General features: G+C 41.4%; 1 protein-coding gene across 5 annotated transcripts in view; it reads right to left on the bottom strand.

Moving 5' to 3' along the window:
• Window positions 1–23117, bottom strand: part of GRHL2 (grainyhead like transcription factor 2) — a 143031-nt gene that overhangs the window by 103324 nt on the left and 16590 nt on the right. For all 5 annotated transcript variants that reach the window (XM_045517228.2, XM_045517230.2, XM_010955781.3 and 2 more), the window contains exon 2: window positions 3112–3307. In XM_045517228.2, coding sequence (XP_045373184.1) covers window positions 3112–3279 — 168 coding nt within the window. In that variant the 5' untranslated portion in view covers window positions 3280–3307. The remainder of the gene's footprint in view (window positions 1–3111; window positions 3308–23117) is intronic.

Genomic DNA, 23117 nt, shown 5'->3' with positions numbered 1-23117 from the left:
GTCTTTCTCTGTCTAATTTATTTCACTTAGCATAATACCCTCCAAGTCCATCCATGTTTCTGCAAATGACAAAATTTCATTTTTTATGGCTAAGTAGTATTCCATAGTGTGTATGAGAGTGTGTGTGTGTGTGTGTGTGTATTATATACCACATTTTCTTTATCCTGTCATTTGTTAATAGACAGTTAGGGTGCTTCCATATTTTGACAACTGTAAATAATACTGCTGTTGGGGTACATGTATCTTTTCAAATTAGTGTTTTCGGGGTTTTTGGACATAAACCCAGGAGTGGAATTGCTGGGTCATATGGTAGTTCTATTTTTAGTTTTTTGAAAAGCCTCCATACTGCTTGCCACAGTGGCTGCACCAATTTACATTCCCACCAGCAGTGTATGAGGGTTCCATCTTCTCCACATTCTCATATTTGAGTTTTATGTGAACTCCCTATTCTGCATCTCAAAATATTTACAGAAAACAATATTCAACTTTCCTTTAAATACATTTAATATAACATGCAAGAGGTGACATAATACAGGTACCATATTTACTAATACTTTATTATCCTCTGAACCTATGGGAAATAAAATAAGTTGCTTTTCTAAATTACTAAGGATTTTTGTTCCAAGGTACATTTCTCTTTTTCATCAATACAAAAGAATCATCATCTAATACAAAAGAATTGTCATCTAATGCAGATATATGAAATTATGTCCATTTCACAGTAATGGGATAGAATCCATTTTTTAAAAATAAGAATAATATATTTCTTCAAAATATATCTTAATATATTTATTCAAAGCCTTATAAAACTGTTAACTAACATATTTGTTTAATAAACTTATATAAGTTACCAAAAACCCTGTAATGATCCAAGCGATTACATCAGGGTGTCATTTGAATGATAGGCTACTAGGTATTAGAGACTGATAAAACTGTCAAGTTTTAACTGTTTTTTATAATAAAGTATTCCTTTCTAAGGATGGGATCATTTCTGAAAATTGTGTATTAACACAAAAGTTGAACACAGCTGAACCCTCAAGAAATGGCCTAGAATGTGCAGCGCTCTAACATGGGCTTCTCTGTACCGTCCTCAATACGTTCTGGAAAATTTCACTCCAAAACGTTTAGAATTCACCCTTGTGTTTTTCAAAAGAGCTCCTCAGTCAAAAAGGATTAAAAATATAAAACAACCACAAACAAAGAAAAGAAGAAAGGAAAGCCTGCCAAGAAACCATCTTTGTTTCTCAGGCTCCCTTTTTTCAGGCACTTCCTATTCATTGTAGAAAACTGTTCTACTTACATGAAATGGAGTTTAGACCCTAAAACATCCTTTCGTCTGGACCCCAAGTCCCCCAGAGCTAAAGGCCCTTCTTGATACGCTGAGAGCTGTACACCTTCACAAGAGGGCTGTTGGAAACTGCCAACTCCGGCTCTCTTGGTAAGGGGGAAACGTCAGCCTAGATGGACACGGGTACCAGTGGGATGCCTTTCCTGTATTTCTCCAGCACATTCTAACCACAAGAGATGCACTTACTTGGGTTAATATCCTCACTTAAAATACCCTGGATGGGCCAACCTGCCAGTTACTCATGCCTCGTTCTTCATCTTAGATAGTGCAACTTGACTTGGCTTTTATGCCTCTTCCCATAGAGGGAGCCCTCCTAGGGAAAAGGGGAAGAAGCTGGAAAAAGAACGAGTGATTTTAGAGAACTTGGGTGAAAGAGTGGGCATGGGGGCAGGGCCAGAGTTGGAATCATGAAAACTGGTTTAGGAGAGACACAGGAGACACTGCAACTTGCAAAAGTGGAGACTGTGGAAAGGACACAGGAATTGGGAATCAGGACTGAAACAGGAAGCCAAGATTCCTCTCAGGTGATTTTCTCCTGCTGGAGGGAGCGGGGGAGGTGGGGAATCAATGCTTATTCTAAAGTAAAGAGTTCACTGTGCCCAACCAGCAAAATAAACAAGCCATTCTCACCTTTGTGCCAATCCCAGCCTAAGCTGAGGGCCTTTACAATCAAATCAGGCAATAAATATCCTCACTCTGTAAATACTTGTTGATTTTTCACACATCACTGGTTCTAAGGGAACAAGTCACACCAGACATAGTCCTTTATAGTTGAGACAGACATCGTTTGTTGTTTGACTTCCTGAAATACTCCTATTTTGAAGGTACTGTATGGCAGGTATGTTTGTAATGCCAGTGAATGACATTCATTTTGTTTTACAGATTTCTCAAAATAAATATTTAGCTCCCATTGAAACAAGTGGACACAAAATTAGGTTTTGGAATTGCTGCAAAATCTACCACAAAAGCATTCATCGGAATATCCCTTACAAAACAGAAAAATTTAGAGACCCTGATGTTTCTGGGAAAATGAAAAATCCAAAGGCAACCTAGGCAGGGTTCTCCCCAAGGAATGAACATAACAACATCGTTGAGTTCTAGGAACTAGGGTCCCCCTCCAGGTGGAGGATGGCAACTTCAGGATGAGCACAGCGTTCCTGGAACTCCGCCCTGTTACCTCACCACCAACCAATCAGAATAAAGTCACACACCCTGCAGCCCTCACCCCAAATTTTGCCTATAAAAACTTTTCCCCCAAAACCATCCAGGAGCCCAGGGTTTCCGAGCATAAGCCGCCTGTCTTCCTTGCTTGGCCCTGCAATAAACCTTCCTCTCCTCCAAAGGGAAAAATAGAAATAAATAAAATAAATAGAAGCAACCTAAATGCCCCCAAACTGAGGAAGGACTAAATTATGGTACAGCCACAGAACATAAAATTCTTTATGTGCCAAAAATCATCGTCATAAGGTAAAAACGACAGCAAGGAAATGTTTGCAATATGATATGAAGTAGGAATTATATGTAGGTAATAGGTATGCTTGTGAACAGAGGACACAGAAATGATGGTCCCCAAATGGAAACACCCTCGGGCGGTGGAGTCGGGGGAACGTTGGCAGAGAGGCAGTGAGAGCAGGAAGAGGCAGAAATGCACAGCCCGCGCGGGAACAGCATTGGTCCTCGGGGCTGGGACGGACCAGCTGCCCCCTCTGCCCCCGAGAGCGGAGGCGCCCGGGCAGGGGGCGGGGGCTGGGCTTGGGGTCTACCTTGTAGTAGTCGTACAGCAGGCCCAGGGCTGCGGCGCTGTCCTCGTCGCCGTTAATGCTCATCATCGCCTTGGTGGCCGCCGTCAGGGGGTTCTCCAAATACGACTTCCAGGCCTCATCCTCACTGGTGTAGGCTCTTCGGGTATTAAACGGAGGGTCACCGGGCATGGGCACCAAGGCCACCAGACGTTTATTACTGTGAAGGCAAGAGAAGGGTGAGGCTCATTAGCAGGGAAGTGTTCCTTTTCCCAGTAAAAATATACATGTTATTTCTCTTCCATCCTCGGGAAGCTGTACTTTCCGAGGATGGAAGAGAAGGAAAGATTAAGCCTAAAGTGACAGCCACATTGCTGCTGAAGCCACTGATTTTTCCTTTACTGTCCGTGAGAAGAAAATGGCCTTTACAAGGCAGTATATATACATAGTGTAAGTCAGTTCCCTTCACACTTGGTTTTCATATCCAGTCATCTCAGGAGACAAACCGTTTTATCTGATTATTCTTTATTAACGAATGTTAGAATGAAACGCTGGGAGGAAGCAGATTTCATTGAAATCTGATGTATGTATATGTGCCATACAGTAAATGTAACCAATAAGTTAATGATTACTAAAAGTTCTTTTCTCTAGGTTAATTTCCACTATAGTTGCTAGAAAATTATAGACCAATCTAAGTCCTTTAATTAAAAAAGGCAGTAGAAGCCACTTTGCAACAAGACATGCTGCAGTTATGCTGAGTAACAGGGATGTGAAGCAACAGGAATGAGACAGACTCTGCATGTGAATCCTGTGTTGCCACAGGATCCTCCTCTAGCTAAGGGATAAGGAAGCTACAGGTTATTAAAAATCACCATAGGGAGTGAGGAGAGCACCTGGAAAATCTTCTGTAGAGACAAAAGGGGTTGGAGTCGTTTGTCAGTCCTAACCAAGCCAAACTTGGGGAGAGCAGCAATTAACAATCAAAGCAAGTTTTTTTTTTTAATTCTGTTTTTTATTGAAATATGGTTGATTTACACTGTTGCATTAGTTTCTAAGGTACAGCATCAGCATAGGGATTCATTTATACATATATTCATTCTTTTCCATTATAGGTTATTACAAGATATTGAATGTAGTTCCCTGTGCCAGACAGTAGGTCCTTGTTGTTTATCTGTTTTCTATGTAGTAGTTTGTATGTGTTAATCCCAAACTCCTAATTTATCCCTCCCCTACCACTTTCCCCTCCTGGTAACCTTAAGTTTGTTTTCTATGTCTGTGAGTCTGTTTCTGTTTTGTAAATAAGTTCATTTGTATCATTTTTTACATTCCACACATAAGTGATATGATATTTGTCTTTCTCTGACTTACTTCACTTAGTATGATAACTCTAGTTCCATCCATGTTGCTGTAAATGGCATCATTTCATTCTTTTTTATGGCTGAGTAGTATTCCATATTGTGTGTGTGTGTGTGTGTGTGTGTGTGTGTGTGTGTGTGTGTGTGTGTGTGTGTGTGTTTACACACCACATCTTTACCCATCATCTGTCTATGGACACTTAGATTGCTTTCATGTCTTGGCTATTGTAAATAGTGTCAAAGCAATCTCTTAAGGACGATGTGATAATAACTCAAATATCCCCAAATCATGACAGTCCTCAGCAGCTCCCCAGGCTTGATCATTGAAGTGAAACCAAAAAGTAACAATGAGACATTGTGTTTCAGTAATACCTATGTCTCCTAATAGTAACATGACAAGTGACTGTGTCTCCTCCTAGTAGACAAGTGACCGGACTGCAAAGGCAACAGCCACACCGCCCAGTGGAAATTCAGCCAAGAGCCTTCTGGGGATCATGTGGTTCTCAAAGACATCTCTTCTTGCTGATTCTTGCAAGGCCTTCCAATGGCAGATGGTGTCTTAGCTCCCTGAGTGGTGGAGCACTGGCGGGAACCTTCAGCAAAGGCTGTGCTGAAGCCCTTATGTGGAGGCTGGCACTTTGCATTGGTGTGTGGTCAGAAAATGACATTGACCTTAGTGAGATAACTTTGGGGATGAGGGAGGGGAATCCACATTTAGCAGAGTGGAACTCTAGGCTAGATGATCTCCAAGCCCCTGATTTGAACTCCTTGTGCCAGGGGTTTGGCGGAACTGATTGAGAAGGAAGAGAAAATAATGACCCAATTGCAAATGAACTGGATTCAAAGGGTATAATCAAGTTTCTGGAAGTAAACGAAAAAACCCTTGGTGGAAGGGCTTTCTAACCATCAAGCAGTGTGGTGACAGGAAGCAGCAGAGGCCCTGGAAGTGAGTCCCTGCTCATCACTTACAGTGGAGGAAAACTGTGCGAGGTTCCGTTTCTCTGTGCCTTAAATAAGGACAGCACTGTCCATCTCACTTACCTCACACGTCACTGTAAGAAGCAAATGAAGTAATGGATAAGCCGGAGTTCTGTAAACTACACGATGCTACACAATAACAGGTGTCACTGTCACCGCACAGCTCTACGTTCCTGTGAAGTCTGTGCATTTAGCAATTTTTGGTAAAATTGATTATAATGTAAACGTGCTCAAGATAATCACTAATTAAAGGGAAACTGAAGTTGTTCATTTAGCCATTTTCCATAAGTACTGATTGGAAGCCCATTGGGTCCAGGCATTATGCTAGCTGTAAAAGATGCAATAGCAAACGATGCAGACAATTTCCCACAGCCCTCGTAGCTTGCAGTCCAGCTTTCCGAAAGAAAGTACTGCTATTACAAGAGTGATGAGTGTGAGAAATGGAGTGTCATGAGTAATATATGGTCTATATATGGTGTGTGTGTATATATATATATACCAAGGAGGAAGCAACATTTTCACAAAGACCTGAAGGAAAGGCAGGAGTGTGCTGGAAAATGTCAAGATAGGCAGATGTGGGAACCATTTTTAATGTGAAGACTACTTCTGGGAATGCAAATGGAATTTTCCGACAAAAGGAGCACATGTGTATTCATTTGGGAGAGTCGACTAAAGAAATTTACTTATTCTGATTTAACAGGAAAATAGCATTTCTATGTTGTGGAAATTACTAGTCATATAGGACAGGGTTGGATTTGGACACAGAATTTTGGTGGACTCCTAAGAGTCTGTAAGTGGAAGAAATGAGGTCTCTGGGAGGACCAAGAAGGCAGAGGGGGTGGGTCCACATTGTGTCAGTGTCACCACCATCCCTACCACAAGCATTTAACAGGGGCCACCCTGGGTGCCTGGGGGCACTTTTACTTGAAGGGTGAAACAGGATTCTGCACCTTAATCGTGGCCCACGAGGTTCTGGCACCACAGACACTTCCTAAAATGCTCAGTCCCATAGGAAAGAAGAGCTTCAGGTTATTTGCAGCGACCTCACCATTGAAAAAGATGATTTTACTCTCTTGCCTGAGAGAAGCTTGGGGAGCAGAGGGGTGTTAATTACAACACTGGCTAATTTCCAAAAGTGTACGAGGAAGTGCCAAGCTGAAGAGTGAGAGCCAACTCTTGATTTACAATAAGTAGTGTCCTGATTCACTGGAGAGATTTTTTCCTTGACTCTTTCTTCTTAGAGTCCCTACTCTCTCCTGCTAAGTCTCCTAGATTGCTGATTTCATCTGTTCCCAGGACAAGCGTTCACTCATAAATCTAGATTCATCAGCCTCTCCCCTCTGATGAAATGGCTGATGAATCCTTATGTGATCAATGGAAAAAAACATTCTGGGAAAGCACAACCTTACTAGCTGTTTCTGTTCATTTTTTTGATGGCGACAGGATTTTTATGCGCTTCCTTTTAACCGCATAATGACTTTAGTATTTTTCATAGATATAATCTCTCCGGTACAGAGCACTGTTGAATAAAGCTTGGTTGAATAAAAACAGAATAATCTCTCTGGTACACTGAGCAAACATGTAGACTTGTAAAGAAAGGAAAGTTTCACAGAACAGCTTTTACCAAAGTTCGAAACACTTTCTGAAGTTGAGTTTCATCATTGTTCTTTCTTTTGGAATGGCAGTTCTAATCTACTCTGGGCGGCTTTTTAAATGTCCTTTCTATTGCTTTAGGGATGTAATGTTCTGCGTTGCCGCAAACACAGAACTGTAAACAGCAACTCTATAAACTGGATCCCTGGTTCTTCTCTGGAGGCAAGTTTAGATTAGCACCTGAGTATTCACAGCAAGGCTAAGGCCCAGTTAGATCATACATGTAACTTTTTTTTCTTTCATTTGTTTCTTTAATCCACTACTTCATCTTGTTGATGTTGAGAGAAAAATTAAGAGATGAGTCATCAGCTGAAGTAGTGAAAGGGGTGGAGCAGTCACGTAACTGAAATCATAACCGACAAGTCAAGAAAAGTTCCAGATCACTCTAGCACAGACAACCGACATCCCCTCAGGCATTAACAAGAATCTAGCGGAGGGAACGCTTGGCTGGGGAGAAGCATACGAAACTCAGCCTTCGCCTCCTAAAAGTATGTGTAGTAACAGTCAACAAATCCAGGCATAAATCCATTTCACAAAACAAAAGCTAGGACAGTGACATTTTGCCTTCAAGTTATCACTTGAAATCCATTTGTCATCATTCATTTCTTTTCTATAATTCCGAGAAGGGCATTGGTTTCTGTTTTGTGGGAGTGTTGTTTTGGGGGTTTTTTGTGGGGTTTTGTCTTAATCTAGGGGGAGAATGGTTTTAGAGTTGAATAAACCTCAGTTTTAACCTCAGCTCTGTCAATGACTGAATTTAGATGAGTTACTTTACTTCTTTGAGCTTCCTTTGTATTGTGTTATCAATCTTACAGTATAAGGCTGTTCTAAAGGAATTCCTTGTTCTAAAGGAATAACTGAGCTATTTATACATGAAGAGCCTGGTACATTACAGAGCTTCAATAATAATAGTTAGAACTATTACTTCTCTTTAGAACTGATTCTATTAATGACCTGTGCTCAAAATCCAATAGACTGTTTGCAGTTCTTAATCTTCTTGGATTTTCCTCACCATTTCTTACTTCCGAAAAGTCTTGCCTTACCTGACTTCCAAAACACTGTCCAAGCAAGGGTGGTTCTCCTCTGTAGCCAATCATTCTTCTCTAATTTCTGCCCCATCTGAGCTCTCCTCTTATTCCTCTAACTCTGATCATTCCTAGGCCCTTTGTTCTTTTCTCTCCATTGTTGATTCATATGGTTTCACTGATTCTCTGCATTAATGACTGACAGATGTGCATCGCCTGAGAGCCAGTTCTGCCTTCTCCTTAGATGTCCTGTTGGCACCTTAAACTCAATCCAAAACTAAGCTAATCATTGTTTCTCAGTTGGACACTCCTCTCCTTCATCTGTCCCCAGTCATCCAGAGCCAAATAGTATGGACTGGTTTAAAATGTAGACTCAGGAGCCAGAGGGCTTGGGTGCATATCCTGGCTGCACCACTTCCCAGCTGTGTAACCCTGGACAAGATCATTAACCTTTCTAGGCATCAGTTTCCTCACCTGTAAATTTGAGATGCACCCTAAACGAGGTAAAATAATAATATCCACTCTCTAGCATCTCGTCAGAACTAAAACTGACACAGTGTAAAAGCCTCAAATGTGTTAGCTATTATTCTTTCTCTCTGTCCTTACATGGAGTCAGTCACCATACCCATGATCACAGCTTTGGTCTTCTCTCCTCATGCCTCCAACTAGTCTCTTTATCCTTCGACTTTCCCCACTTCGATCCATAATGAAGCCCTATGGAATCATCTTCATGGATAACTGTTTTCAAAAGTGTACTATGATTCTTTACCACCTATACTATCAAATCCAAAATCCTGTCTGATACATAAGATTCTTCATTATTAGGCCCCTATCTACTTCTCAAAATTTCTTTCTTTCTACTTGCTTAATAGAAGGAATGAAACCATTTATTAGCAGTTGCCAAAGAAGCCTCATTCCTCCTTCCGTGCCTTGCTCAGACTGTTTCCTTGCCTGAAATACTCTTCCTGATTCTCTCCATCTAAATCTAGTCTTATCAAAGTCCAGCTGCAACATCCCATCCCATCTGCTAGAAAATGCTCCCTGATTGTCCCTATTTAGGCTCTTCAGGACCTCCCTGTTCTAGGAACTCCTGCAGCATGTATATTACTTACTATATATTCCACCATTTAATTTTTACTATGCAAAAGATACTGTCTTTGAAAAGAAAACTGTCATTCAGCTGTCAGATCCACCAATTACACCAAGAAAGTGGCATTCATTAAACCAAAAACCCAGCAGTTCCCATACACGGGCCACAGTCTTCATCCTGCACCACTTTCCTGCCCTGCCTAGGATTCCCAACCTGCCTGGCTTCATTCAAAGATCCGAGAACCCCTCTTCTCCAGCTTTGCCATAGGCTTTCTCCTAAAAGCACCAATCTCCACCCCGTCCCCAATCACACACACACACACGCTCAAACGTGCACAACCTGTCTTGAGACTGCATGAATTCTGTTTTCTAAATAGAATATCTCATCTTATGCAGAGTCTTCAGCACTTGAGGTTTAGTCTCCGTCCACTTCACTTTCTTGTAGCTGATGTACTGTAGCTGTAGCTCATTACTGACATGCAATCACTTCAGCTTCCCAGAGGGGGGAAAAAAAAAGACTCTATTCAGAACTTAAATTTAAGAGCAAGGTTTCAAGGACTGACAATTATTCTTTCTTTAGGAATCTTGGCATTTTCTCCTTTAATAGAATCTGACCTTCAAACAGAAACTAATGAAGCAATCATCCTAACCAGGGTTAACGTCACAATTTAAATGCCAACAATGTTAGTCATTTCACTGGTAGCTACTTTCAATAATATCCCTCTTTTTGGTGCTTGCTAGAGGCAAATCACAAAAGATAACAGACACTTTCCATGTTACAACAAGGGTTGAAATTGATCAGGAAATTTCTACCGTGAGCACTTATCCTTAATGACTCTAACCTTTTGCCCTTGACCTAATCCATGTAAGATTCAAAGGAAATGAAATGAATCCACAAGCCTAGGGTGACACTGATAATCTTATGTTGAAGATGGTTATGTTTGAGAAAGAGAGAATTTGATTAACTCAGTGAAAATGTTATGATGCTCTCCACCATATAAAATGCAGTTTTTTAAAATAATCAATTTTAAAACAAAAACTTATGTCTACTGGAATTAAGATAGTTCCATTTTAAATGTATTAACTGCAAAGTATACTGACCCATTGATTGAAGTATAATACATCTATGTCTCTCTCTCTCTGTCTCATCGGTGCCCTGTTTTGCTAGTGCCCTAAGTGTCCTTCGTCTCCCTATTAAGTAATCAAGGACTGAGAGGATGAGGGGTATAATTAAGAAGCTGCAGGAAAAGCACATTATCAGCACTAGAAACAACCATGAGGAGAAGATATAATGGGAAATAAAAGGAAGAGGACAAAAAAAGAATTTTTTAAATGGAGAGAATTTGTAGAGCTCACAATCTATGAAGTAACTAAAGCTGGTTAACGTGTGTGTATGTAAACCAAAATCCAAAATGTTAGCAGTGATTATAGATGAATTTTTATTTGCTTCTTATTACTTTGTCACCTTTCAAATAGTCTTCAATAATAAGTCACACATAGTTATAGAGCACCTGCCATATGCTAGATGGTGTTCTAAGCCCCGGACACAGGTGAACACATTTATTCCTTACTGTAGCCTTAAAGTCAGGCAAGGTAATCATGCCTTTTACACTGACAGGGACACTGAGCAGAGAATGCTAAGTTACTTGCCCAGGGTCACACAGCGGGCAGCTTAGACCAGGACTGCATCCCAGAGCCTGAGCTCTTAAGCATCCTTCTCTGTTGCCAATTCTTGACTATACTCTATTTTCATAATCAGAAAAAAAAATGTCACTTGAAAAGAGGGAACTAGAAAACAGATTGGATGCAAGAGACCAATATGACAGGGGATTTCTTACATGGAAATAAATGAGATAATGTCCAAATTCAAAGTTCTAGAGAAATTGTGCAAAGGGGAAGTCTATAAGCTTCTTAAGGACAAAGATGACGTGTTTGGGTTATTTGTAGAATTCCAAGGTGCTGAGACACTGTGCAGGGGACACATTAGGGAGGCGACGCAAATAAACTGTGTGGGAGGAGGAGCTACTACTCCTTACCCATCTTTAGTGTGACTCAATTAGAGTCCATCTGTTTTTAAACACTCTGTGGGAAAATATTAAATAAGTAACATAATAGAAATACACATTAAATAATTAGGAAATATTAGAAACATTATATTTTGACAGGGACCAAACATACAACTTGTAAAGAAAAGAATTGTTTTAAAGCCAAATTAGCTTTAAAAATTTAAAAGAGAATCAGTTCTTTGGAGGAACTTATGATCAAATCTCTAGCAGAAAAAAACCCACAAAAGCCTCTTAAAAGGCTGCAGGACAGACTTCCATCTCAAGACCATTCCATGTGTTTACTTCTCCCTCAAAGATTTCCATGAAGTGAGAGAGATAATAATGTGTAGTCAATTGTATGCAATTCTAGAAGATAGAAAACGGAAGATTGGAATAGAGGAGAAAACAAAGTCAAGAGGCTGCCTCCACATGCTGGTACAGGAGGGGTTAATGCATTAGTGAGAACTGATTTTCCCACTGAGCCTGGAAAACTCTAACTCAGAGTCTTCAGCATCTATAACCAAGCCAGTCGTTGGCAACAGCTACAGCATTCATTTCTTAAATACAGAAGGAATCAACGTTTAGGGGGGCCAAAGAGAGAAATAACTTGGTAAAATGCCTAGAGTAACTTCAAACTACCAAATGGAAACAAACAAACAAACAAAAAACTCAACTTAAAACAATAGGAAAGCCTTCCAATGTGTCCTACCCCCAGTCTGCCCCCTTGGACCTCACTTGTACATGTGCAAAAGGGAACCTCCAGGTACCCTCAACACCTGTGACCACTCCCTCCACTTAAGGGCACAGCCTGCCTTAGGAAGAGTGTGCTCCGTTCTGCTAACAAACCCTGCCAGCTCTGAAAGATGAGCAGTCTAAATGCTTATTTTTAATAGAAGAACTAAGAATCAGCAGATGTTTAAGGAAACTTAACATAAATGAAAGAGAAGGCCCATGATGAACAAAATGTCTTATTGATGAGGAAAATAATTCATGCTGGATACAAAAGATAATGTTAAAAGAAGATACTGCCATGTACAAAAAGGCTGTGAAAAAGAAATCATCACAAAACAAGATGCCCAATTTCTGAAATGAAAATAAAATTTTGTATGAGAGTTGAATAGAGAAGAGCTGAAAAAAAAACATTCCTTTCATAATGATACTAAGATATTTGCCTTTCCTTTATATTGACATTTGCACTGATGGTACAAACCTAATGGCGGGTAAAAGTTTTGGTTACTGACATGAATCAAGGCAGTGACATCAAGGTGTCCTTGAGTGCTTGTGTTCTCATCAACACACATTCACAAGAAAAATACAACAAGCAAACAAAAAAACAAAAGATGCTAGTCTCATTTGAGAATGTCCTGAATGAAGTAGTACAAAATATTAATTTGATTAATCTCAAACTTTGGGTACACAAACTTTGGGTATCTTTCTAATATTCTGTGTGACAAAGTGGGCAGTACACAGAAAACACTTTTGCGGCACACTGAACAACGATCGCCTTGAGAGAAGCACCTGTGCAATTGTTTAAGTTGAAACCAAACTGGCTGCTTTCTTCATAGAAAGAATGACAGATCAACAAACTATGATTTCAGACTTGGCTGTTTGGCCGACATTTTCTCAAATATAAACCAAGCGTGAGTCTACCACGTCAAGGAAAACAACTGACAGTTTTGGTGTCAACGATAGAATTTCAGCTTTTAAGAATTTTTGAAAATCTATTTGGACCACTAATGATAACTTCTTAATCCTTTAAGATTTTCTGATGAGATAGATGGAGATGTTAGTGGATGTGATTTTTTGCTCATGTATCATGAAACATGTTAACATTTATCAAAAGGCATCCAATATTTTACGCCTTCTTTATTTAGGTACAAGTCTTAATTTTTACTATCTTTATGCAAGTGGATATTATGTCTTATTCAATTTGTAATCTCACATATTTTCTCCAAAATTAACAGAAATATTCAATGGTAAAAAGCAGAATCCAACTCCATCTTTAACAGATGAGGAAATAAATCAGAGACCCACAAAGGTTACACAAGGAAGTAATGGGAAAGGCCATACAAAGTCCATACAAAACACACTGATTACACAAGATGTCCCTTCTATAAAACAAAGCAGGGCAAATGAATGGGCTTTACTATGTGATAAACCATGTAAAACAAAAATGCTGGAAATAATTTATTTATTTATTTTTTTTTTGAAATAATTTTTTTAAAAGTTAAACTTGAATTTGTCTTAATCAGAATTTAGACGGGCTTCTGAGAACACTATCAGGAAAATAAGAATCAATTATGTACTTGTTTTTCCTCTTCTAGACAATAATCAGAAGCACTCAGAATTATTCCTCTGGCCTTAGATCTGTGCTTGAAATTAAAAATTAATGTTATGTGAATGTATATGAGTACGTATACATACACAAATCTTTATCTATACGTACTTAGGATTGGGGTGGGGTGTGTGAGAGGGGAGTACGGGGAGGAGGGTGGAGAAAAGAGGCAAGAAAAGGAAAGAGAGGAAGGCACAAAAACACGCTGGGTGTAATGTGATCACATTCACGCATTTATACAAATCATGTGTGTACGGAAAATCATGTACATGGAAAGAAATTGTAAAGGAATTAAGAAGAAAGGAAAGAAGAAAAGGAGAGAGGGATGGCGGGAGGGAAGAAGGAAAGAAGGGAATCAAAAGGACTTCTAATAAATGACACTGGAGCAAGTAGTTGAGGGGTTTGATTTCCTTTGTGTGTTTACTTATTTAAATTAGACCCTTACTTGCAACCTTTAAGATAAATCCCAAGAAATTGTTTCATTTAGTATTCAACCACCTACACCAAAACAGCCTGAATAACAGCTTGGGAAAACCCTTGGAGGTAAATCAGACTTTAGAAGTGACAAGAACTTGGGATCTTTCTAGTCTGGGAGAAAAGAGGAGAAGGAAGACAAAATGATCTCAGCCATGTAGAGGTGGCTGTCATCGGCTGAGAGTGAATCAGTCTGTACTGAAGGGACATTGGCAGAGGGGTGGTATGTTATTTCAGGGACTAGCAGGGAGGCACTGGCAGAAATGTCTCAGAAAGGACCAGGAGCCTGCAGAAGGGTTATGTTCTCGTGATCAAACACACGAGGAGAGACGGAACCATGTGACAAGGAGGTTCTGTGTGTGCAACGGGTCCCCTTAAAAAACCATATGTATAGTTTTATGGTGGGAAAAGTCACATATTGGTATAATAAGTAACAACCAGGAACAGGGCAATATGTGATGTTCTAGAAGCTCAGAACATTTAGGACTCTACAGACACATCCCCTCTCCTGCTGGCCATGTGCCAGAGTCACAGGATGCTGGTGAGCCCACGTGGCCTTGCCTCTCCCACCTCGTATCACTGCTGCACCAAAACACGCAGGTCTGCTTCCCAAGCCCGGTCCCACCTAGCGGATATGAGCCGGGCTGGTGCCAAGCCTGTTAGATGAACAGGAGGGGCTGCAAAAGGCGGAAAGCTTCCCAGGGATTGTTGCTGCTTCACTGCGGTGCTTGTGAAGCTTGTATCAGACAACTTCAAATGTACTTGCAAGTCTGAAGAAAGGACAAATATCAGTTGTGCTTTTTATATTATTTAACCTCTTCGAACCTCGCCTGATTTGGCTGCCTGGCCTCTGAAGAAAGTGAGCATTTTTTCAAATTACACAAAAGCCCCAACAAATGTTAGAATATTGTCCAAACTTTCCTGCAAAGCTCAATCAAACACAGCTGGTAGCCTGATTTCTTTCACCAAAAGAGGCATCACCTTTGTCCCGGTGGCTTTTGTGACTTGTTGGGGTTAGAGTGGCAGCTGTCTGGACACTCCCTGTCATCTCTGTTGTCCTGGTCACTCTGGTGAGCCCGAGGAGTGAGGGTGAGCAGAAGAAGGAGCCAGCACTAAATATCCCCACCGGTGGAGAAAAAAACAGATCTGGAAACAAAATGTTAGATAAACGTGGCAAGACCCTTTGAAGGAGAGAAAACTGGGGAAGGGGCAGGGAGAAGCCTGTCGAAAGCTCCAGATGAAGTTTCATGACAACAGAAGTCTTAACAATGGCGCCAGCACTCTCAGGTACCTTTTCCTTTTAACCCTAGTGACTGACAGTCATGAGAACGGAAAGGAGAGAGGTCAGGAGCCAAGGCAACTGTCTCCAGCAGAAGCAGGAGCCCCAGGTCAAGTGGAGGACAGACCTAAAACTCAAAGGCAAAAGAAAATGCCTTTCTGCAGATGTGGGGGGAACGCGACACAGAACGTTTAACCAAGCCACTCACAGGCTACGCAGGGCCGAGCTGAGCTTTTCCACCCTGCCCCACCTTCAAATGCCCAGGCTCCAAGCAGGCCTAGAAAGGGCATGCAAGCCCGTCTCAAATAGCAGAGAGACAGTAAAGAAATTGTTCATTTTGACTATATCATAACAAAAGAAGGTTTGACTAGAACGTATCAAGCATGAACAAGTCAAAAAGAAATGGCATAGCAATAGGGCAAAAAATACTACAGGAAATCAAAGGATGAAAGAACATCACATGCATAAGAAAACTAAATTAACTGCCCGCCCCCAAAAATAAAATTCCCAGATATTGCTTTATACTATAACACATAATAAGAACATGAATTCAACAAAACAAAAGTACAAAGTTGATGGCACAAAAGGATTAAGTTCAAAGGGAAATTGCCGAGCTAATAAAAGAGACCAAAACAACATCAGAGAACAAATCATACCAAGAGAATGGAAAATGGAATTAATGATGGAGGAAAGGTTTGAGATAATCACAGTGAATACAGAAGAGAGAAATCAGAGGCATTAGATAGTAGATAATCAGGCACAAGGAGGAACAACTATGGAGATAATAAAATGTCCCTGAAGTGGAACACCAAACAAAGAAAAGACAAACAATATTCAGTTATAGTACCAAGAATGCTGGTTAAAAGTAGTAGGTTGAACACATTTTCTGAAACCCCAGTAAAATGATCGTTAAAGAAGCCAAAGGATTTCGGAGAGGAGACGAAAGCCTACCAGCTTCGTCAGTTAAATGGGGGCAGGTAGATGTACTTTAGAAGAGTGGCAGCTGCCCCACAGAGTGACATGGGAAGCCGCTTAAGCACGTGCAGAGGGCTAGACAAGCAGGAAGGGCTGAGCACTTGGAAGCACTGGGAGTCTTGGACTGTGGGAGTGTGGGGAGTGGCTGGAAACAGGATTCGTTGTAAGTACAGAAAAGGAGAAACACCCCGTCCGCCAGATCTCTTTTCTCACCCCACGTAGCCAGGCTTGTACCTCTCCCATACCCTATGGCGGAAGGGAGGTTAATTCTACAGTAACACTGAACTCAAAAGGCTGCGGTTTGGGGAGCGTCAAGAGCAGCAGAAGGAGAAGGTAGAGCCCTGGACTGCAGAGAGAGGGACTGAGTGAGAGGACATCATACACCATGAGACTCCCCTTTCCCCACCAGTTTCCAAAATCCCACCCCGTACTTACGACCTGAGGGGCTTCCCTGAAGACAATCATTAGCCCTGGAGAAAAGTCAGACAGATACTGACATTTGGGGGTAACCCAAAGAAAAAGTCACCCGCCGATCACCACCCGGAGAAATAGGCCTGCAACCAACAAGCCTGCCCTCCCCGCCACTTAGCACACGAAGCTCCCAGTCACCTGCTGAGGAGCTGTTATGTTCAGCTATTGAACATATCAAGCTATGGAAGAGCCCAGTGGAGAGGCAAAGGTCACGAAGGTTAAAACAAACACACACTACCAAACACAAACAAGAACCTTCAGGTAGCAGACAATGCGGAGGACAGAGAAAACCATCACTTAGATGGACAGACAGAGATATGCCCCTCAGAGATAAAAAGGAGCTACTGCGTCTCCATGGCAAAAAGAAAAGGCGTTTGAAAAAAAAGAGCGCTAGAATCTTGTAAATTAACAAAGGTATGACTGAAATGGCAAAAATTCTACAGAAGGGTTGGGTGATAGAGGCAGGTTCAGCTCCAGAAAACGGAACACATAAAAGAGAGTTGGACAACAGGAGGGTCAGTCCAAGAGGCCCGACACGAGAATAACACGAACTTTGTAATGAGAGGAGAGAGGGCTTAATGGGAGGTAATTATTACAGAAATAATATTATAAAATTCCCCAGAACAGAAAGACCTGAATGTCCAGATCAGAAAGTCCATAGAGTACCAAGTACAAAAAGTGAAAGAGAAAAAATAAATAACTGATGCATAAAACTTATCATGAAATTTAAAAAAACCAAGGATATGGAGATGGTTTTAAAAACTTCCAGAGAGAAAAAAGTCTCATAGAAAGGATCAGCCTCTTTGGAATCTAGAAACAACTGAAGCAATACCTTTGAAATTCTAAGGAAAAGTGAATTGCAACTCAGAATTCTAGCCAAACTATTGATAAAGGATGATGGTAGAAAAAAAAATTTGTTTCTTTTACATTTTTCTTTCTACATTTCTTTTTACATTTTGTATTACTTTACTTTCTTTTTACATTTTAAGACATGCAAGGACTCGAAAACATCGCCTCCCATTCATTTACCCTTTCTTCGGAAGCTAGTGGAGGCAGCGCTGGGCAAGGATCATCCTGCTCCACCAGGTTCTAAACTCCAGGGTGACGGGCGAGCCTGAGCGCGGCCTGCGGGCAGCCACCCCGGGCTACAGGCGCTGGTGGTGCCCTCTGCACAGCTGCCGGCTTCCTAAGGGATCCGTGGAGCCGGCAGAAACAGCGGCGGGCATGTGGACCACTCGTACAGTGGGGGAGGCAGCAGTTCCACTCCCCTCAGCAGTAACGCCCCACCCTGAGAACGCAGCAGGCAGTGGCGACCGACCCCTCCCGCCAGGCCCTGGTTGGTGCCTGGGGCCCTCCCTGGGCGCCTGGAGTGAGGGGTGCCCCCTCCCCTGCTGCAGTGGCATCCCCTGGACTCCCTGGCCACCCCTCCTCTGCTTCTCCTAGTCCCCCTGAGGGTCCCCAGCACTCAAGGCCTCCTGGTCCTGCTCTCCTCTGTTCTGAGGGTCCCCGTGGGAAGTGGAGGCTGGGGACTGGAAAGGAACCAAGGGAGAGCCAGCCTCAAGGAGCCCCAAAGAGGCACCCCCAAATGTCAGTTGCCCCTAGAACCCAGCCTCAGCCCAAATTCAGCACTGCCACCTCGTAGCCCCCTCCACACCCCTGTCTCACCCCCATCCAGAACAGTGCAGGACATTCCTTGCTTGGACAGTGCTGCTGAGACTGGCCCGCCCTTGCTGAGAGGCAGGAAAGCCCAGCTGCCCAGCCCCTGCTGGAGCATCAGTACCAAGCGTCCTGGTGCCCTCTGGATCCCAGCCCAGGATTCAGTAGCTCCGACTCTGGCCTCTGGCCCTCTCTGGAGAACCACAGAACTGAGTGGCTTTGGCTCCCACATATGAACCCTGACCTCTGGCTGCCTTAGCCACAGCACCAGAACCGAGTGGCCCAGACCTCTTAACACTGCCCCCCATCTCATCCCTAGTCTAGGCCCTGGGCTCCCCAGATGGAGGCAGGCAACCTCCCATCCAGGCCTAAGAGCCAAAGCCATGGACTTGTTCGCAGCCCTGCCCAGGACTGACCTGGCCTCTAGGACTGCTCTGCCTGCAGGGTCAGCCTCTTGACCTGGACCTGGGACTGAAATGTGAGAAGGGTAGTTTCCTTCTTTCTTTCTTCCTTCCTTTCCTTCCTTCCTTTCCTTCCCTTCCTTTCCTTCCTTCCTTTCCTTCCTCCCTTCCTCCTTCCTTCCTTCCTTCCTCCTTCCTTCCTTCCTTCCTCCCTTCCTCCTTCCTTCCTCCCTTCCTCCCTTCCTCCCTTCCTCCCTTTCTTCCTTTCTTTCTTTCTTTCTTTCTTTCTTTCTTTCTTTCTTTCTTTCTTTCTTTCTTTCTTTCTTTCTTTCTTTCTTTCTTTCTTTCTTTCTTTCTTTTTTTCTTTCTTCTTTCCTTCCTTCCTTTCTTTCTGTCTTTCTTTTCTTTTCTTTTTTTCTTTCTTTCCTTCTTTTTTTATTTGTGTTTCAGAGACACCAGAATTAATAACCTACTATTGATTTTGGTCAGCAAAAGAAAAAAACTTTTATCTTCATGCTTGGAAGTCAATAGGTAATCACTTAAATAGAAGACAGAGAAATGGCTGTATTCATTACCGAGACGTGTGGGCCAAGTACAAAGGGAAAGAGTGGAGCAGAGCTGCCTCTGGACCCGGAAACCAAGCAGCAAAGCAGGTATCAGGAATCTGCTCTTTTTCACAAACCCTTTTATTATTACTCAACGTTTTAAACTAAATATATTTCTTTGATAAAAATACAAAATAAATGTGAAGAAAACATTATGTGGGTCCTATGAAACACATCTGCAGCCCAGAGGCAGTCCACGATTGCGTTTCACCCACTAAAGTACCAAGCTTCTGGCGAGAAAAAGTAGGCGAGTGGACACAGGAATCTCCTGAAAAGGTGATCAGGACCCCTATCCGTCCCCTTTCAATGGGCAAGGAAGCATGATGGCTAAATTCAGACGGTGAGTGCAACCACAGGGGTTCCAAGCCCAGCTCTGCTGCCTGTCAGTTCTGGGTACCCTGGGTACATCACTTAACCTCTTTGTGTCCCCCATTTTCTCATCAGCCCTCAGAGGTTTGGTTGAGAAATAACTGAGTTAATACATGTGAAATACTTAGACTAGTACCCATGGCACAGTAAGCATGATGTCTGTATTAACTAAGAACATTATTTTAAGGCTCAATAGTATTAAGCCGTCTCTGGTGGACTAAAGTGGTCCCAACGCCAGTCAGCTGCCAAGAAGTGCCAGGGTTTTCTCATGGGAGCCTTACCTGAAGGACAGGTTGTTCAGGCTGATGGTTTAGATGCAGTTCCTAGGTTTTCCTGAGTGGATGCTGGCAATCTCTGTGCCCCAGCCTCCAGCACTATGGGCACGCCTCAGGGCAAAGACGTTGTTCGTGAGAAGACTTAAACTGCCTCGCCTGAAACCTGAACATTTAGAGATCAACAAACAACACGTCTTGGTTTTCAACAGCGACCCCAAAGGACCACAACAGCAGGAGGCACAGGAGAGATCCAGGCTCCCTGGCCCGATCTCACAGGATCACTTTCCTGTGAAAATAATATGACTTCCTATGATTTTTCTTGTAACCAATATTCATAAAGGCAGAGATGAGCTGTCCTCTGTGCATGTGTAAAGGTGGGGCTGGAGTGAAGGTGATGGTAGGAGAGGTAAAATCAGACAAAGAAAGAGTGGGGAGACATAACACTGATAAAAAGGAAATCTGAAACTGATGATTTCCTGGAAAATATAAGTGCTCAAACTTGGCCTGGAGTAGAAACCCTGACTCCACAAAGGAAGCACAGGAGAAACTGAAAGGTTAGTCAAGAACCTTCACTGGGTGCAGGCGACCTTCAAGGAATAGATTATTCCAACACTGAATTATTGCAGAGCGTAATAAGACATGGAAAGTTTCCCAACTCATTCTAATCAGCTGGCAAAACATGGCTATCAAAACACAACAAAGAGAGCACGCACACATGTACACCTCCCCACACACACACCCAACACACAACCCCCGCCAGGAAACAAAGGACCAGGTCAGTTATGACGGCAGTAATGATGATAGCTAACATTTACTGAGTGTTCACTGTACACCAGACTGTTCTAAAAGTTACGGATCTCACCCCAACGCTGGGAAGCCCAATCTCTTACTATTATCTCCGTTTTATAGAGAAGAAACTGTGGCACAGAGGTATTAAGTAATTTACCCAAGGTCACATTGCCAGTAAGCACTGGGACTGACTGGGATGAAGACAGATATAAAGTCCTCAAAATAATATTGATGAGCTGAGCCTATTGGTATGTTTTTACATCCCGACCACATAAGACTTATCCCAGGGATATAAGACTGCTCCCCTCCAAATTAGGAAATTTATTTATGGATATCATTACATTAAGAGAATAAAAAAAGAAAAAGCTCACCCAGGAATCCCATTCCTGGGCATACATCCAGAAGGAACCCTACCTCAGGATGACACCTGCACTCCAGTGTTCATAGCAGCACTATTACAGTAGCCAAGACATGGAAACAGCCTAAATGTCTATTGACAGATGACTGGATAAAGAAGATGTGGTGTATTTACACAATGGAATACTATTCAGCCATAAAAACCGACAACATAACACCATTTGCAGCAACATGGATATCCCTGGAGAATGTCATTCTAAGTGAAGTAAGCCAGAAAGAGAAAGAAAAATACCATATGAGATCGCTCATATGTGGAATCTGAAAAAAAAAAAACATAAATACAAAACAGAAACAGACTCACAGACGTAGAATACAAACTTGTGGTTGCCAGGGGGATGGAGGGTGGGAAGGGACAGACTGGGATTTCAAAATGGAGGGTGGGAAGGGACAGACTGGGATTTCAAAATATCTATTTCAGAATAGATAAACAAGATTGTACTGTGTAGCACAGGGAAATATATACAGGATCTTGTGGTGGCTCACAGCGAAAGAGAATGTGACAATGAATGTATGTATGTTCATGTACAACTGAAAAATTGTGCTGTACACTAGAATTTGACACAACATTGTAGAATGACTACAACTCAATAAAAAAAAGTTTAAAAAAAAAAAGAAAAATCCCAATACAAAAATTATTCTTGATAGCCAAGAAACCTGCAGTACCGTCATGCTTAAAAGTGAGACCTTAAAACCATTTCCTTTACAGGACACTCTCTGCCATCCTACTTTTCAACATTGGACTTGACATCTTGAGCAATATAATGAAAGAGAAAGATCTAAGAAATCTAAATACTGGAAATAAGGAGAAAAAATAATCATTATTTGTAGACAACATAATTATTTATAAAGGACAATTTGCTATTCAGTAAAACAGAGATGGGGCAGGGGAGACGGATGGATAGATAGATACTAGAATAGAGGAGTTCAATTGGGTGGTCAGATATAAGATCATATAAAACCAAGAGCTTTTCAAAGACCAGATCATATTTAATGCTGAAATCCTAAGGACATTAGACAAGGATGTCTACTCTGACACCTATTAGTATTAGTGAACATTGTTCTATAGTGATAGGTTGATACACTTAGAGATGAGAATGAAATAAAAGGTATAAAAATTGGAAGAGATGAATAAACAGCATTTGCACACAATATAACAGCATGACTGATACCCAAGAGAATCAGCTGAACAACTATTACCAAAAAAAGGTGGCTGGATACAAAATAATATTTTAAAATCAACATATATAAATATAAAATAATATTTAAAATCAATTAAACTAAAATACATAAAAGAAGAAAAGATCCCATTTAAAATAGTACCAAAAAGTTAACATACTTTTAAATAAACTTAAACTTTTTGAATAAACTTAACAATAAAAGTGCAAGATCAATATGAAGAAAATGTTTTAACAATACTGAGGAACATCAAAGAAGATTTAAATAAATACAGCAAAACATACTCCATTCTTAAATAGGAAGGTACAATATTAATATATCAACTCTATACCAAAGTTACTCATAAAATGTAATGTGTTCTCTCCTTTCCTCCTAACCCCCAAATCAGGACTTCTTGAGAACTTACAGGACTAATGCTAAAGTTTATATTTAATAAAATACAAAAATAACCAGGAATATTTTTTAGAAGAGGAGTAATGGGATGGTGCAACACTTTCAGATATTAAACCATTTTATAAAAATAAAGAAATAGGTATATACCTGCCTGTGAAACATAAATAGGTAGATCAATGTAATAGAATAAAGGGCTAAGAAACAGTCTCTAATACATATATCTAATATATAATAAAGGCTGGATTTCAAACAAGTGGGGGAAATACTATT

The sequence above is a fragment of the Camelus bactrianus genome, chromosome 25 (assembly GCF_048773025.1).
Source record: "Camelus bactrianus isolate YW-2024 breed Bactrian camel chromosome 25, ASM4877302v1, whole genome shotgun sequence".
NCBI classification, from domain to species: domain Eukaryota; kingdom Metazoa; phylum Chordata; class Mammalia; order Artiodactyla; family Camelidae; genus Camelus; species Camelus bactrianus.
The sequence above is the reverse complement of the archived record's forward strand: the minus strand, read 5'-3'. Positions and strand labels throughout refer to the sequence as shown.